The sequence below is a fragment of the Microtus ochrogaster genome, chromosome 1 (genome assembly GCF_000317375.1).
Source record: "Microtus ochrogaster isolate Prairie Vole_2 chromosome 1, MicOch1.0, whole genome shotgun sequence".
NCBI lineage: Eukaryota > Metazoa > Chordata > Mammalia > Rodentia > Cricetidae > Microtus > Microtus ochrogaster.
Window position 1 is genome coordinate 77849426 of NC_022009.1, and position 16973 is coordinate 77866398.

Below are 16973 nucleotides of genomic sequence, written 5' to 3' on the forward strand. Positions count from 1 at the left end.
AAGGAACTCAGGACCGCAAGGGGTGCACCCACACACAGAGACAATGGGGATATTCTACTGGGAACTCACCAAGGCCAGCTGGCCTGGGTCTGAAAAAGCCTGGGATAAAACCGGACTCTCTGAACACAGCGGACAATGAGGACTACTGAGAACTCAAGAACAATGGCAATGGGTTTCGGATCCTACTGCACGCACTGGCTTTGTGGGAGCCTAGGCAGTTTGGATGCTCAACTTGCTAGACCTAGATGGAGGTGGGGGTTCCTTGGACTTCCCACAGGACAGGAAACCCTGATTGCTTTTCGGGCTGAGGACAGGGGGGGGGGAATTAATTGGGGAAGGGGGAGGGAAATGGGAGGCGGTGGCGGGGAAGAGACAGAAATCTTTAATAAATAAATAAATTAAAAAAAAGAAACAGTAAAAAAAAGAAAATGTATAAGAAGCTGTATTTGAACTTAGCGAGTTTTACAGAATTTTTGTGAAGGAGAAAACATTTCTCTGGGATTTTGGACTGCTTTTGAGGAAAAATGGGACTTGGTGGATATCTTGAAAGCGGTGGGGAAAGATAGGTGTAGTATGTTTGAGGTAGCATGTCAAAACCAAGGCAACAAACAGACCAAGGAAAATTGAAGAGTGTAAAGACATATAGATATATATGTCTCTCTATATATATGTTTATATATATAGAGAGAGAGACACACACACATATATATTTATTTATATATATGGGTATTTTGTAGGATATTACTGAAGACAACACTTCAGAACAAATATTGGTTTATACTCAGATGTAGTACAAGCCCCCCCCCAAAAAAAATTAGTTTTACTATTATAAAATAGCATGTGAAAATGGGCTAGTAAGTGTTTTGAAGCAGATGAATGTAGTGATTGAAAGTATTTGGGCAGCATATATCTGTATATGATGCGAACGTGTCTACAGGGGAGCATGAGACTGTATATGATGTAAATGTGTCTACAAGAGAGTGCATGTCTGTATATGATAATGTTGAGGAAGGAAGACAGTAAGCAATGATGTAAGAAAAATCAAAACAAACAGAGGCTTTGTGCTTTTGATTCTCTGTTTCCTGATAACTCTAGACTATTAAGTCTTGGTTCTCAACAGAGTTTTGACATTCTGCTTATGTTATAGGTTGGCCTCTAAGATCCTTTTTCTTTTTACAGTGCAAATGATACATTCATTTTAATTCTTCCTCAACTCCCAAGTTCCTTCATTCCTTGCCTTACAGTCTCAGCCAAAGCTGAATTACCTTTCCCTATTGAATGAAAATCTCTTATTTCCATTTTCAGGATATCTATTATTAAAACCCTCATCTGGACTTATTGTTATTTATTCTGAACCCATTTACTATAAAATCCCAGAGATAGGCATTCTGTTTTATTTACTCTTTGAGGAAAAATATCTCGGCGAAACTAATAGTGGGCAGTTATGACAAAGTAGATGTTGTATAAGCCAATGTCTTAGTGACCTCCCAAATGATTTAAGCAGAGTGAAAGACACAGCATGTAATTGGATTTTACTGTACCATTTGGGCAAGCTAAGGCTTAATCATTGCATTCCAAATATAGTATGCATTTTGAGCTGTTGAATCAGTGTTTATCAGGCTTAATGCTATAAAGTAAATTCCAATTATCCACATGAGAAGTATACTCTATGTAAAACCGAGGAATCATAAATCAACCAGAAAGCATTTATAGTAACTTGATTTCCTGAGGCATGAGTTTGCATATAATCAGGTTTCAATTAAGAAGGAAAGAACAGAAGGAGTCATTACATAAATATCAATGCTTGAATATTTACCTCACCACAGATAATTTATAGGTTGAAAGACCAAAATAGCAATCAACTCTATAAAGTTGACTGACAGAAATTTAAATATGTGTGAGGAATAATAAAACACTCATGGAGTTTATAAGTAATAAAATAAATAGAATGCAATATAGGAACATGTAAGTAAAATTCTTAGAGATTATAACTTGATTTAGTTCTTACATTTATAGTATCTGTGTGTGTGTGTGTGTGTGTGTGTGTGTGTGTGTGTTTACACATGAGGGACCAGAGGTAAGAGAATACCTGTGTGAGCTGGTACTTTGATTTAGTTTAATATATATGTACACATATTATATGGGTGTTCACACCTGAGTGACCAGAAGTGAGAGCTGGTACTTTCTTTTCAGGGTTCAAGCACAAATTGTCTTGTCAATCTTGGCTGCAGAAACATTGACTTTCTAAGAATCCTTAGCATTTTGAATGGGGTTTGTTAACAATGTGCTATAGCTTGCTTGTTGGTAACATGGACCAGCTTTGTGCCTAGAGATGGGGCATTGTGCATGGCTCTCAGAGGAACTAGGGTGTGATGGGCAAGCAGGAAGTTCCGTATTTCCCCTAGCAATGGCACAGCTTAAGTTTTTAAGAAGTACTTAGCATTTTAAGAAGTGTTCCTAGACAGTAAAGAATTACAGATACACAATAGAACAGATTCAGAAGAAAAGATCTCTAAATTGGTCATAGTGTTTGATAAGTATATGTAGGCATGGGCAAGAGAAGAAAAAGAATACAGAAAAAATAAGACAAAGTCTTCAAAGAGACAGAGTACGGACAGTAATAGGAAAGGTAGCAAAGTTTCATTATCCACTCATCAGTTGTAGACTGTTTTGAAATTCTGACTAGACAGCTTATGCCACCAAGGAAAGCCCCCTAGAAGAGAAACAGGCAACACCTTGTTGAGTTGTAAGCTAACCAGGTCCCATATGGCCCACAGATATCACAACTTCTTGCCAATGCTATTAGTTACTCTCCATAACCTGATGGTAAGGCCCTTGGGCTAAAAAGACCACTTACTTATGTCATTGAAAATAAAGAAATAATGCTGGTGTTCATCTAGAACCTTTATCACTACTGAATAGAACTCATGGTCCAAAGGTACTTGGGATGCTACTGGAGGAGAAAAGCAATTATCAATTTCATTCACCTACAAACTCTGTGAACTATAACAATGACCTCCCTAGAGCAAGAGTGGCAGACTTATTCTGAGAATAATCACCACTTTTTGTTGAATTTAATGCTCTCACCATGATATAGAGCCCAGACATGACCCTGCTAAATTGGGTAAGAACTTGAGACTAGATGGGTCCTAATGAAAAACCTGGTAGTTATGCTGCTAAAAGAACATAGCTATAAAATGACTCTTAAGCATATATTGTTATATCCATAGATCAAAACATGTCTCATTTCTTACAAGAGAATCTTCTTACAGTAAATGGCAATTACCACAGAGACCCATAATTAGACGATATGTAGAGAATTAGAATCTTTGGAGCACTCAGGATTAAATGGAACAACTTTTTAAAATCCCATCCATCAAGGCTCGGAGATCTATGGGGAAAAGGAGAGAAGTATTCTAAGAGCCAGAGGTGATGGATGTTTCCAAGCATGCTCGCTAGTTTTGTGTCAACTTGTCTTAGTCATCTGAGGGGTTAGAACCTCCACTGAGAAAATGCCTCCATAAGACTGACCTGTAGAAATTCTTCTTAATTAGTTTATGAAGATATGGAAGAGCCCAGAACATTGTGGGTGGGACTCGCTGGGATGATAGTCTTGCGTTCTACGAAAAAGAAGACTGAGGCGGCCATGAGGAGCAAACCAGGAAGCAATATGCCTTCAGGGTTCCAGTATCAGTTCCTGTCTGCAAGAGCCTGCCCAGTTTGAGCACTTGCCTTTGCTTTCTCAGCAGACTATAATTCAGGATGTGTAACCTAAATAAACTCCTTTCTGCCCAGGTTGCTCTTGGTCCTGGTGTTTCAATACAGCAATAGGAACCCTGACTAAGACACCAAGGAAAGAGGATCCTCCCAACATTATAGGACTGATGCACATTTGAACTCCCAGAATGAGATTGCATGCAGAAGGCCTATACAGGTTCAAACCAGACAATATTCCATCACTGAGAAGGGTAAGTTAATGCTGTCTTCTACCTTGAATAATAAAAACAAAATGTTTGCAATTAATAGCTTCTGGGAAGTGGAAAATAGATTTTCATGAATTGAAATGCCATGGGGTATATCAACTAAACTCAAGTGCAGACCACATGCCAAGGAGAAATTGGTAAGCAGAAAATGGACTACATGTTTTTAATAGGCTTTTTTAAGTTTTGATAATTTTTGCATAACTTGGTTTGATTTTTTTTTAAGTGAACATGAAGTTGGATGGGTAGGGAAGAACAAAGAATTTGGGAGAAGTTGGGAGACGGAAAATAATATGATCGCAATATATTTTGAGATTTTTAAATAAAATAATTTTATTTTTGTTAATTTTACAAAGAATGTGATTAGAATTTTGATTAGGGGTTTTTAATGAACACATAGATGACCTTTGATAATTCAGACATTTTATTTTCAATGTCAGTTCTCTCAGTACAGGATTCTGGAAGTTCTCTTTATTCAGCAAGTTTATCAAGCTTTGTAAAATAAAGTTTTATAGTCTTTTGTTGTGGTCTTATAGATTTCACTGGGGTCTCTTATAATAATCTCGCTTCATTTCTAATTTTAATTAGGTCTTCCCATTCTTTTTGTTACTTTGGTTAAAGGTTCGCCAACCTTGTTACCTATTTTGAAGAAGCAATTCTTTGATAGACTCTGTATACTTTGCTTTAGTTTCTGTTTCATTAATCTCTTTCCAGTCTTTTTTATTTCTTGTCATCTGTGCTTTATTGTTCAGAAGACATAAAGTACATCATTAATTTTCTAATTTGAGGTCTTCCTTTCTGAGAGTTCTTACAGCTATAAATTTTCTTCTTAGGACAACCTTAGCTGTAGTCCAGCATGCCCGATGGGGAATGATGCCACTCACATCTGTTTCTAGGCTATTTTAATCTTCCTTTCTGATTTCTCCAGTGACCCAATGTTCATTCCAAGGTGCATTATTAAAATCTCTGCTGTAATTCCATTACATAATGCCTGCTCTTTTTGATTTTATTTCAGCTCATTCTTCTAGTCCATAGAGTCTCTTGACTAAGTCTCAGAATGTATTGAAAGTATTTATTGATCATGCTCCTTGATTTCATCAAAATTTACAAATGTCTGCAAGTATTGTTATCTCCACTCTGTCTTCTGCCCCTGAAGTTTATTTTCTGCATTGTCTTATCTGCTGTTGGTGCTCTTTAATACATTTTATTGACTTTCTTCTTTAATTTTTAGAATTCTCTAGTAGTTATTTCTCAGTGTTTCAATCATTCACTGAATTTTCTTCTCTAATTTGCTACCCGTTGGGTTGACTGGGGAGACTTTTGTCAACGTTTGAAATATATTTCTTAAGTTCACTCACTGTTTGAGTCGTCTATGTAGCCATTGATCATTTGAACAGTAGGACTCTAAATTCTCTCTCAGACATTTAGCTTTCTCGGTGTTTTGGCTTACCATAAAAGGGGAGCTGAAGGATGAGAATGGGTGATAGTGTGCTGTTTATTTGTTTCTTTCTTTGTGTTTCTTTGTTTTGTTTGATGTGTCTATTGGAATATATGTGTGTTCTAAGTTTACAGCTGCCTTTCCTATTCTATTTGATTGTGTATGCTTTTACATCATTTACTAGAAATTGTGTTTTCTGGCACTTTTTAGAGGGGGAATGCACTAGTGATGCTCTGACTTATTCAATGTCAATCTAGAATTTTATTTTCTGTGGAAAACCATTTGCATTTCATTTGTGCCCCTATTACTTCAGAGAGAATGGTGCCAGGGTACTATTTCAAAAAGATGCAATTCATTGATTCTTTTTCTTTACAAAAGCAAAGGGAGTAATTAGATATGAACACATAGAAAAATATTTCAATTTTTTCTTAGTTTTGTATGTATGGATTCTTTCTTTACATGCATTAGACATGTAGGCATGTAATCTGTGAACTAGTTGTGTGTCAGCTACCCACAGGGGCCAGGGGAAATTGGATCTCCTGGAACTGGCATTGTAGCTTTAAATGGTCAGAGTGCTACAAATCCCAGTCTCTGGAAAGGCAGCCAACTCTGAACTACAAAGACATTTTCTAGCTCCTGCAGAAAATGTCATTGTAGTTTTAGATCATGGCAGTGGATCACAGAGGTCATTATGTTGAGGTGGAAATAACAATTAGTGTACAAAAGTGCAAGTAGATATAAAACATAACAAGAAGACAGAAAAATCAAATAAACATTAGAAGAAGGGGAAAATAAAAGCAGGTGCCAGAAGACATAAAAACTACAAGTCCTCTCAATTACCCCAAACATAATGTAAACGGAATCATACATGCAATCCAAGCACAAATATAAGAAAAAAGGACAAATATCTTATGTCCTCACTCATAAGTGGCTTTTAGACATAAAGCAAAGAAAACCACCCTACAATTCACAATCCCAGAGAACCTAGACAACAATGAGGACTCTAAGAGAGAGACATATATGGATCTAAACTTCATGGAAAGCAGAAAAACACAAGATCTCCAGAGTAAATTGGGAGCATGGGGATCATGGGACAGGGTAAAAGAGAAGGGGAGAAGAAGGGAGGGGAGCAGAGAAAAAAATTATAGCTCAATAAAAACAATAAAAAATAAAATAAAATAATAAAGTACAAATGTACTGCCATGCAGAAATAATATCCCATGCACCTCCAGATGATCTCTAATTTTAACTCGGATTTTTTAAATAAATTCCCTAAAATATGACTGCCAACTCACCAGGTTAGTGCGTATTTTCATCTTGCATACCCATTCATAATTCTTTCTATGTTTTATCTGTGTAGCTACTTTTGTGGATGCAATGCACAATCTTCACATCCAAGGACTAAGAGAGTTTTTTATGACTTCTATCATGAGTGACCACATGCAAAGGGCACAGATTCAGGTAGTTTGACTGACATGTCAATTATAAAAGTCATTGTGGAAACTTTTTAGTCATAGGCCAATGACAGTAATGAATCAACGAATGTATCAAACACATTGCTGTGGGCCGTGGATAACAGACAAGCCATGAGAACTCTTGTTTGATGAAGATATTAAGTGATGCAACTTTTATCTTTCTGTTTGGGGAAAGTTGATGATCTATTATAAAGATATCCCACGGGTTCTACCTAAAAGCCAAAGGGGTGTTAGATCAGATGCAGAGGTGGGTGATAAATGACTGTCACCAAACAGAGCCCAAGATAAATTTGGCTTTCAATCTACAACTTTCTAACTCACTGAAATAGGGAACTGCCAGTTTAGCAATTAGGGTGCAGAATCTTCAACATAGATATGATTTTTTTAGGAAACATCAGTTCACACCTCTCTGCTAAGCATTAGGTTTTATGCACTTGAAAGCCCTTTTATGTCTCTTGGCAATTGAAGGTTCAGTGTTAGGATGTGAGTAAATTAAAAATAATTGGCCAGGAATTTAGACTTCAAGAGAGGGAAATACTTGTAAAGTTACTTAGAAAAGTCCCTGAATTATACTATGATCAACAACCAAGATTCAAGTCTGAGTTCTCTTTCTTCCCACCCTCTACATTTGACATACAATTTTCATTTAGAAATGATAGAATCATTAAGCCCAAAGAATAATTCATAACCTATGGAATAAGAAGACAAGGAAAATAGGCTTCCTAATTAATGAAATTAGTCATCTGTGCATATCATTACAGTCTTTCACTAGACTGACTGGTGTCCTTCCTGTGTCTATGATCACTTACACTCCATGGAAATGTTATGCTTGAAGTATTTGATGTGATTCACTCTTTTTAACTCCCTTTTCCCATTAAATTCTTTTTTGAGCTATAACTTCACATGAAGTAGCAGTTCTAACTTTAGAAAATATTGGTTTCTAACATCTAAATAATTGTGACTTATATTATGATGAATAATTTCATTTATCTTATTATTTTGGTATTAGATCAGATTATAGTTTTGGAAAACAAATGGCGACATTATAAAGGAAATTAGATAGTAACAATACCATTTCAAGTTTTTTTCTCAATAAAATTACCCTTTCACTGTATGCCAAGTATTATTAATGATTGGGTAAAGACAAGAGATGAAATTTGTGAGAAATGTGGTTCTACAAATTTTTATGTCCATAACCCAATGCCATTCTATTTTACAGTCCAAAAGAAAATGGGACTTCAATAGGAGTCATTTTGTAATACGGCCTATCTACCTCCTATTAGGAAAATATGAGCATTATTTACTATTTTTCCATTCCCGTCTGTGATGGTTAATCTTGATAATCAATCTGATGGGATTTAGAATTACCATGACAACAAACTTCTGGGCATGTCTTGGTGGATTTATGAGATTAGATTAATTGAAGGGAGAAAATTGATCCTAAATATGGGTGGCACCATTCCATGGCCTGGAGTCCTGGACTGAAGAAAATGAAGGAAGGGAAATGAGTAATTCCGTTCATCAGTGTCTGTTCCTGGCAGCAGATACGGTGAGAGCAGCTGCAATAAGCCCCAAGTGCCGTGACATCTCCACCACACTAGATTGTATGCTAATATGTAAGCCAGTACAAACCCCCATTTCCTTATATTGCTTTGCTCAAATATTTGCCAACAAGGCTAGGAACTAACACAGCAGCTGATTGTACCAAGGTGTACTGTGAAGAGGCTTTAAATTGGAGTATACATTCATAAGGTAGTGTCTTTTAGGCCACCAGTCTTCTCTTTAATTCTACAATAATATTTTCTCTGTATGTTCTATGTTTGAATAAACATATTTTTAAATATGGATATATGTAGGCTTTAGAAAACTCAGCCTGTCTTAAAATTCTCTGTCCAGTACCTATAGCTCTATGACTAATTGACAAAACACAATGGATTCTGCTGCTATTGCAAAGGGAAGGTTCTGAGCAGTAAATACTGTCAAGCCCAAATCTTTGGATATCCTGAAAGTGACTCAATAGAGTTAAAATCATTCTTAGGTAGGGGGAAGTCTGAGTGTGCCACTGGCCTTTCCACATTCATCTGTGCCTTACGGAGTGTCTTCATCTTTGACAATATGAGGGCATCAAGTTGCTCCCTGTGAACAGTGGTTTGTAGTGGTGGTTAGGTTCCAAGCAGCAGTGTATTCAGCCATACATAAATAGCAGATGTGTGGTACTGTGGCAGGAAATAAAAGCAACTATAACAGATTAATCATTGTTTGTAGAGATTGTCACCTTAATGTTTGCACTACCAACACTATCCCAGAAAACTAACTGTTTCAATCCATCAACGGTCTTCCTTTTTATTTAATAAGATTTTATTATGTTATAGGAATTTTGGAAATAAAGTAGAGTTACCTTCCAAATGAAGTTTCTTTTTGAAAATTTAATGTTTCCTTTTTGTCAGCCTAAAACTGGAATTGTTTAAATTCAAATCATATTGAATAATGAAAGGATCCTTTTGTGACGGTAGGAAAACATCTGAAATTTTCTGGACATAAAGTAGGGTCTGAGTAAGCAACCAGTAGTCACAAAAGCAATATTAATGAGAGGTCACAATAATATCTTCCTTGTTTTTAGTTTCACTAAAACTAAGGTCACCACCATCCCTATATGCAAGAAAGCACAACAAGGCAAATTCAATTACAGACAGCTTCTTAAAAGGTCTCAATATAAAAGTACTTAGAGATATAATATTAATAAGAGCTAATGGAAATGTTGTGTTGGGATTAATGAGTCCTGGCCTTCAGCTGCTCTTCCCTCCTAGAACCTTCTGATTAAAGTTACTAGAAGCTGTGCCTAGCTTAGAGGATCAGAGGATGGGATTTTCACCTGTTGGCCATTGACTGCAGTATATTTAAGCCTATATGGTGCTAAAAAAGAAGGGTTTTGGTATCAGTGTTAAAAGGTCTGTGTGTTGGCTGGGTACCACACCCAAGATCCCTTACCGTCTAATCAGCTGGGAATTCGTGCCTCCGTCTAAGCAGCAGCCATGCCGCTATACACCATTGTCTACTTCCCAGCTCGAGGGCGCTGTGAGGCCATGCGCATACTACTGGCTGACCAGGACCAGAGCTGGAAGGAGGAGGTGGTGTCCATAGATACTTGGATGAAAGGCTTGCTCAAGTCCACCTGTCTGTATGGGCAGCTCCCCAAGTTTCAGGATGGAGACCTTACCCTGTACCAATGTAATGTCATCTTGAGGCACCTGGGCCGATCCCTTGGGCTTTATGGAAAAGATCAGAAGGAGGCTGCCCTGGTGGATATGGTGAATGACGGGGTGGAAGACCTTCGCCTGAAATACATCACCCTCATCTACACCAAATACGAGGAAGGGAAGGATGACTATGTGAAGGCCCTGCCTGGACACCTGAAACCTTTCGAGACCCTGCTGTCCCAGAACCAAGGAGGCAAAGCCTTCATCGTGGGTGACCAGATCTCCTTCGCCGATTACAACTTGCTAGATCTGCTGCTGATCCACCAGGTCCTGGCCCCTGGCTGTCTGGACAGCTTCCCCCTGCTCAGTGCCTATGTGGCACGCCTCGGTGCCCGGCCGAAGATCAAGGCCTTCCTGTCCTCCCCTGACCATGTGAACCGTCCCATCAATGGCAAAGGCAAGCAGTAATGTAGGGAGAGACTGGAGCTGCCTGTTCTCCTTTCCCCAGCACTAATAAAGTTTGTAAGACAGAAAAAAAAAAAGGGTCTGTGTGTTGTTCTGTCTCTGTGTGAGTATTCTCAACCTCCACCCCCTTGTCTAGCGCATAGAGCACAGACCGGGGCCGCGGTGCGAGACAATGTTGGAAGGTTTTGAGTTCAGACTTGGTTTTTAGAATTGTTGGCATGACTGAAGCTGAACGCCAGCCAGCTTCTCTGAAGTCCATGTAGCTATACCCTCAGAAACAGGTGTAGACTTGAGGTGACAGATATGAACCCAAGAGGGTAATCTTTCAAGTTTTGCAAATGGAAGGGAACTATAAGAATCCTTCTCACATCTGGGATTCATGAACGAAACAGAGCATGCTCAAGGAAAGCCTGCAGTATACGAACACAGAAAAAGCCAATTCTAGGTAGATGACATAAAGTGTCACATGATTCACTGTCTAGTGCTTTTTGGTCTCATTCCTCAACTCAGTAGCCCACTTTCTGGTCTAGTTCTTTGCCTTGAAGTACATGGAACAGAAATAGGTGTTTTCTAAACTCAGATCTGTACTTACTATATACTTCACAACAAAGTCCTTCCCATCCAGGTGGAAGGAAACCTTTGATGTCTGTTATAACTATAGCAATAACCTTATTTCACCCTTAATCACGTCGTTCTATAAATCTCTCAAGCAGACTGAGAAAAGACTCTGTAGCTAGTTCTTATTTTAAGTTGCTATTTTTGTTTTGTTTTTGTTCTTGTGTCATGACTCACTGAGTTTTACCAAAGACGTGAGCATTGATGAGGGTATGAGTGTGCTGCTGTCCACTGGGTCATGACTAACTTGCCAGCAACTACGTAACTGAACACAATGACTTCCTTTGGTTTGTCAGCCCATGACTACGGTTAGCTGCCCCAGGTGGTCACAAGTCTAATGAAGCTCTCCCCAAGTATAACTGAAGGATTAGTGGTTTAGTTGTCTATGGGCCTTATATACCCAGTCACAACCTTTAAAAGGCTGTGATGTTGTGGTCAAATTATGCCCATAACTTAGCATTTCTCAGTTATCTTCCCATTGTTAATCTCTCACATTCTTTATGCCTTCTCTTCTAACGTGTTACTGGGGTCCTGAAGGGGCCATATGGGTGTCCTATTTATTGTCAAGCTGGTTATTATTTTTTAAAAAGACACTGAAAGTGGTGTGTTCTCTCAGTAAAGAGTCCTTTGTCCATTTCTGTAGAATGTTCAGTACTTATTTTATAAGAGGATAATTAATGCTTTCTAAAGAGATAGATAAAACTAGCAGGAGTATCATTGGATAAGGAAGATAAAATTTTCGTCAGTTTTGCTGATTAATTTTTTGTCCTGCTGCTTAATCCTTCCATGCATGGAAAGCAGTGAAAGTAGTAAATACAATGAAATTGTTTGCAATGATCAAGTTTTATGAACAGATTTAATTATTTGTCTATCAAAGTGAGTTCTGCTTTCGTTCTGTAACTTATCAGTGTGCATGTAGGTAAGAATGATCCTTTCTAATTTATTTTTCCTATTGCTAAACAGAGACCTTTTTCAAGGGTTGTGTCCATCCCATGCTAAAACATACAAGCTTATCATTAAGACACAGTTATATTCTCATATGAAAATATGCATTTTAGATACATACAAATAAGACATTAAATCTTAAAGATAAACCAACAAGTAGACCAACTAACAGAAACAATATGTAAGAATTATGTGAAATCAACAATTAATGTAGACACAGGGTAGCAAGAAACAGAAAGAATTCATAACACAGTTAGATATTCAGAGTGTACCTTTAAAACTCAAGGTGGGACATTTGCTTCTCACAGACACAGGGTTTAATCTGCACATGGACTGGGACCAAGTGAAAGTAGAAAAGATCAACTGGTAAGTCTTACAGTGTAGATAGGCTAATATAATACCATTTTATGAAGAAAAGCTTAGTAAGGAAGAGCATGCTACCACTAATTAATAAACAGAAATCAGAAAACTGTTTTTGTCCAAGGAGTGAGATTTCACCAGATTTCTTCTCTTATTCTACATTGTTGTAAAAGAAACCTTAATAATAGTTTCTTTAACATAGAGCATAGAGTCTTTTTATTTTTCTCTTGGGCATTTCTGGAGAAGGCAGTGGAAGTCTAAAACAGTGAGAGTAATGTCAGAGAAGGAGAGACAGGAAGAAAGAACAGAGAAATATTCAGTCCTTCAGAATCCATCATTCACTGTAGAACAACCTCTACATTAATTTTTTTCCAAGACATGGTTTCTGTGTGTAGCTCTGGCTGTCCTGGAACTCTCTCTGTTTACTAGGATGGTCACAAACAGAGATCCACCTGCCCCTGCCTCCTAAGTGCTGAGATTAAAGGTGTGCCCACCATTGCCCTGCTCTCAAGCTTCTTATTTAACTTCCTTTTCTTGAATATTTCTTAAAATTTTCTAGAATTTTCAGAACATAATTTTCTTAAATTGACAATTTCTACTATTAGATGCTTTCATATTCTGATTAAATTACATACTTATCATCTCTAGTTTTATTGCCTATTATTTTTAGTTTAACATATCGCTAAAATTTAAAAATATCAAACATTCCCCATTTTCCAAGTGTTTATAAATTGAATTAATTTAAATTATCAAAACCATCTAGAAATAAATGTCAAATTTCTCCTTTGAATTTCTTTTCCTTTGTTAATATCTTTTCTTTCCTGGACATTGCAATCTTCCATGAATGCTGGTGGGATTTGGTTTTTGACTCAGATTTCTTTGGGGTCCATGAGAGTGGTTCCCTCCCAATCCTGTTGCAATTTATCCTGTACATATGTGGGGACATTGATGTGCTCACGACTGACTGATCAAATATATGCATGTCTTCCTAGCAGAGAAAATAAGATTAACTCCAACCAAGAAATACAACATGTTTTCCTGGGCATCCCTGTGAGGTTGTGGATGTGCTATGGAGCTCTCTCTGATATCTACTGTGTTAGGATGGAGGAAAAGTGACTCTTATCAGTATCTGTATGACTGGGGACACTTAGGCTTTCAAAATTAAAAAGAACAAGGCTGAAATAACCAGGAGAAATGAGGCAGAAGAAAGTCTACCAAACTAGATAGATATTTGAGGAATGACAGGAGAATAAAGCTACAGACTACATAAGGTTTTGATAAATACTCTAATGAAACAGGTAAGAGGATATCCAACAATCTAAACTGATGAATCACTGACCAAACTGAAGGGCAGATCTGGGCCTCAGAAAGAACTCTCGCATCATCTATCCCAAGAGGAAACGTGGATAATTAAACCCAGTGGGTACCTAGTTCCAACCTGCATAATTTCCTCTGGTGAGAGTGAATCATCTTTGAGGTCCCATACCCTGTTTCCAAAATAGCAATTCAAAACACAGATCTCATTTCACAGAAAGCAAGAGTTAACTTATTCCAAGAAGTTGCCAGTGACTGTAGACTGGAAACAAATATTCAAATTGATACAAATTTCATCTTCCTCCATGGAAGTGGCTAAATATGCCTTTATATTCACAGTGGGGAGAAAGAAGACATAAGTCAATGGATGTGCCAAATACATTGGTGCAGATGGTGGTAGGTAGGTGAGTTCCAGAAGAGCATGGATTTCTCTGCTATTGTTTTAGAAGCTATTTAACATATTCTTAGCTTATGATTTGTAGAAGCTAATGCTATCCTAAGAATACAATAAAATGTTCACCTGGAATTAATAAAAGATCATAGATCAGATGTAGAAGTAGGTGATAAACAGGTAGTAAGAACACTAAAGGTAGCTCAAAATAATTTTAGTCTCCACCTGCAACTTTCCAACTCCTCATAAAGTTCTTATCAGACAGTTTGCAGAAATTTCAATATCTGTGATGTTTTCAGGGAACTTGCATTCCTGTATTCATATGTTCTCACTGCTTATAGTGTTTCTTTTTTTATAAATAAATCTTAGAACTGTTATTTTTATTCCCTTTTTTAAAATTTCTATTTATTCTTTGAAAGTTTCATACACACACACACACACATGTATATATAATGTACCTTGTTCTTAAACATGCTTAATCAAATTTCCTTTCCATCTTTTTTCCCTGACTACCCATCACATATCGACTCAAATTAGCGTTGCCTATAAACATGAGTATGAGGTTCTCCACCAGTGCAAAGACAATGTACTGTGCCAGTGGCCACACCTCTAAACAGTAATAACTTTCCTCCCCCAGGAGCCATCAGTTGCCAGTACCTTCTCAGCTGTGAGAAGAATCTGGGAATCCCTAAACCAATGAGGCTGGAGTTTTTGACTGCCTTCATTTTTGCAGGCACGTTGTAAGTAACCACGGAGAGTTCATGTGTCCATGAGCCATCTCATTCCAGGATGACAACATTTCACCCCACTCCTCCCCATCTTCTTCATAGTAAAATATTTAGAGTTCTGTATCAAGTATTTTTGACTCTAAGTAGCCCTATGTTGATATACTTTTGTGATCAAGTAATTGGAGGATGTTACAAATAAAATTATTGTTTTACTTTACATGTAAATATTGAATTTTTCAGTATTCTGCCAAATTTCCAATAAATTTCAACACTGCATGATGTTGTCATTGTGGGCTTTTCATGGAGGGCAGGAGGCACTTGTCTGGAAAGGCTTAGGTCTCTAGTGTCTCAAGAAAATTACAAACAATATAAAACCCCAATCCACTGATATTAGTTCATGGTATCATCATAAGTCAGTATGTTTTCAAAACGTACATGTATCGATTTAAAAATAGGCCTTTGTCATGGTAGAAAGTGAAATAGACAATGCAAATGATTTGTGTACTAAGTATCAAACTCAGCATGTGGCTCAATTGATATGTTCCCAAATGAATTACTAAGAGGAGATCAAATTAGGTACCTTATATAAAAAGAAAACTATTATACAGTGCAATCATTTTCTAGACTTATCTATATACAGTCTAACAAAATGATTTTATCTAGACAAAGAAAAGAGTGCTGTTGTATTTCCTGACTTAGTTCTCTGTGTTAAATTCAAATAGCTGTCTAGATTCTGAGTCTCCATAAATTTTTATTCAAACTCAATACCCATACTTAACACGATTTTCCCATTTTGACAGGATACAAAAAATCTTATTCTTAATGGTCCACACTTTCTATCTGGAGAACACAGATGAAAGTATTGCTCTACAAAACATTGCCTGAAGATTTTCTAAGATAGAAACTTAGCCCTTGAAAAATCTCTGCAGCATTAGCAGCAATACAAATAGCTGCTGCATTTTGACTGTAAATATTTAATCTTTGCAATACATTTTGTTGAATTGCCTTTATGTCTTACATATTTATTTTATAAGCATATGTTTTTTGCTTTATAGATTAAGGTAATAGTAAGAAGGCACACAATTGTCTTTTTTTAAGCCCATGTCCCTGAAATAGAGTGATCTGTCTGCAGTATGAAGTCAAACTCTGTCTTTTGTTTCTTGGTCTTTCTTCCTTTCCAGATTTCAAGGTATCTTATACCACAGTCTTAGTCCAGTCTTGAGGAAGTAGAAATGGTCCATCAACAGCTTACTTCTTCATTTCAAAGGTTCTCTGGAAAACATAACCCTTAAATGTTTATGTTATTTCCTGGTCAGAACCACTAATACCATGTATTAGTGGTTCTGACCAGCAACTAGGACAAGTAGAAAACATAAGCTACGCTAGGAATGCCTAGTTACAAACAAGAAATTCTATGTCATCAGAAAGGACTAAGTGAAACCCTGAAAAGTCTGAGGTAGCAATATTTACAGAACTCTCAGTCAAGACCTGAATGTTATAATGATGCAAACAACATTGAGATGTGGTTTTTCTTGCACCTGTGTTTGAATAAGAATTACTGGTTTTACTCTGATTCAATATGGAGTACCCATATCGTATCAAATTTACCTCCCAGTTTTAGAGTATTCTGAATTCAAGTAGATTAGGGTTTCTCAACACGGCAATGCAGTGAAATTTTGCTTGATGCAGCAAAGATGCTCTGAGAGCCCTAGAACTCAGATGAATCACTAACTACTAGCTTTGATCATGTTTTTAATATAGGTAATGATGATTCTCTTCTAAATATATTTTATGGGTTTGCTAACAATTTCTTCTTATGCCTTGGTCCTTCTATCTGAGATTTAAAGAAGGGGATGCTTATTGAGGTAAATCAGCATACATCACAATAACTAGCTGAACCAGAAGAGAATTTCCACATCATGCATAATATTCAATTTATTAAATATACAGAAAAAGAGTGAATAATTAAAACAGCAATGGAAAATATCAAATAACGTAGGAAGTGCGAAGGATCTGTGAGGTGTTGGAAGAACATATTGTTAAAAATATTGAATTTTAAAATATA

General features: G+C 37.0%; 1 protein-coding gene across 1 annotated transcript; it reads left to right on the forward strand.

The window, feature by feature from the left end:
- Positions 1 to 9925: 9925 nt before the first annotated feature.
- Positions 9926 to 10558, forward strand: LOC101984224 (glutathione S-transferase P-like). The gene has a single exon (XM_005343842.2). The coding sequence runs from the start codon at positions 9926 to 9928 to the stop codon at positions 10556 to 10558; it is 633 nt and encodes a 210-aa protein (XP_005343899.1).
- Positions 10559 to 16973: the final 6415 nt, after the last annotated feature.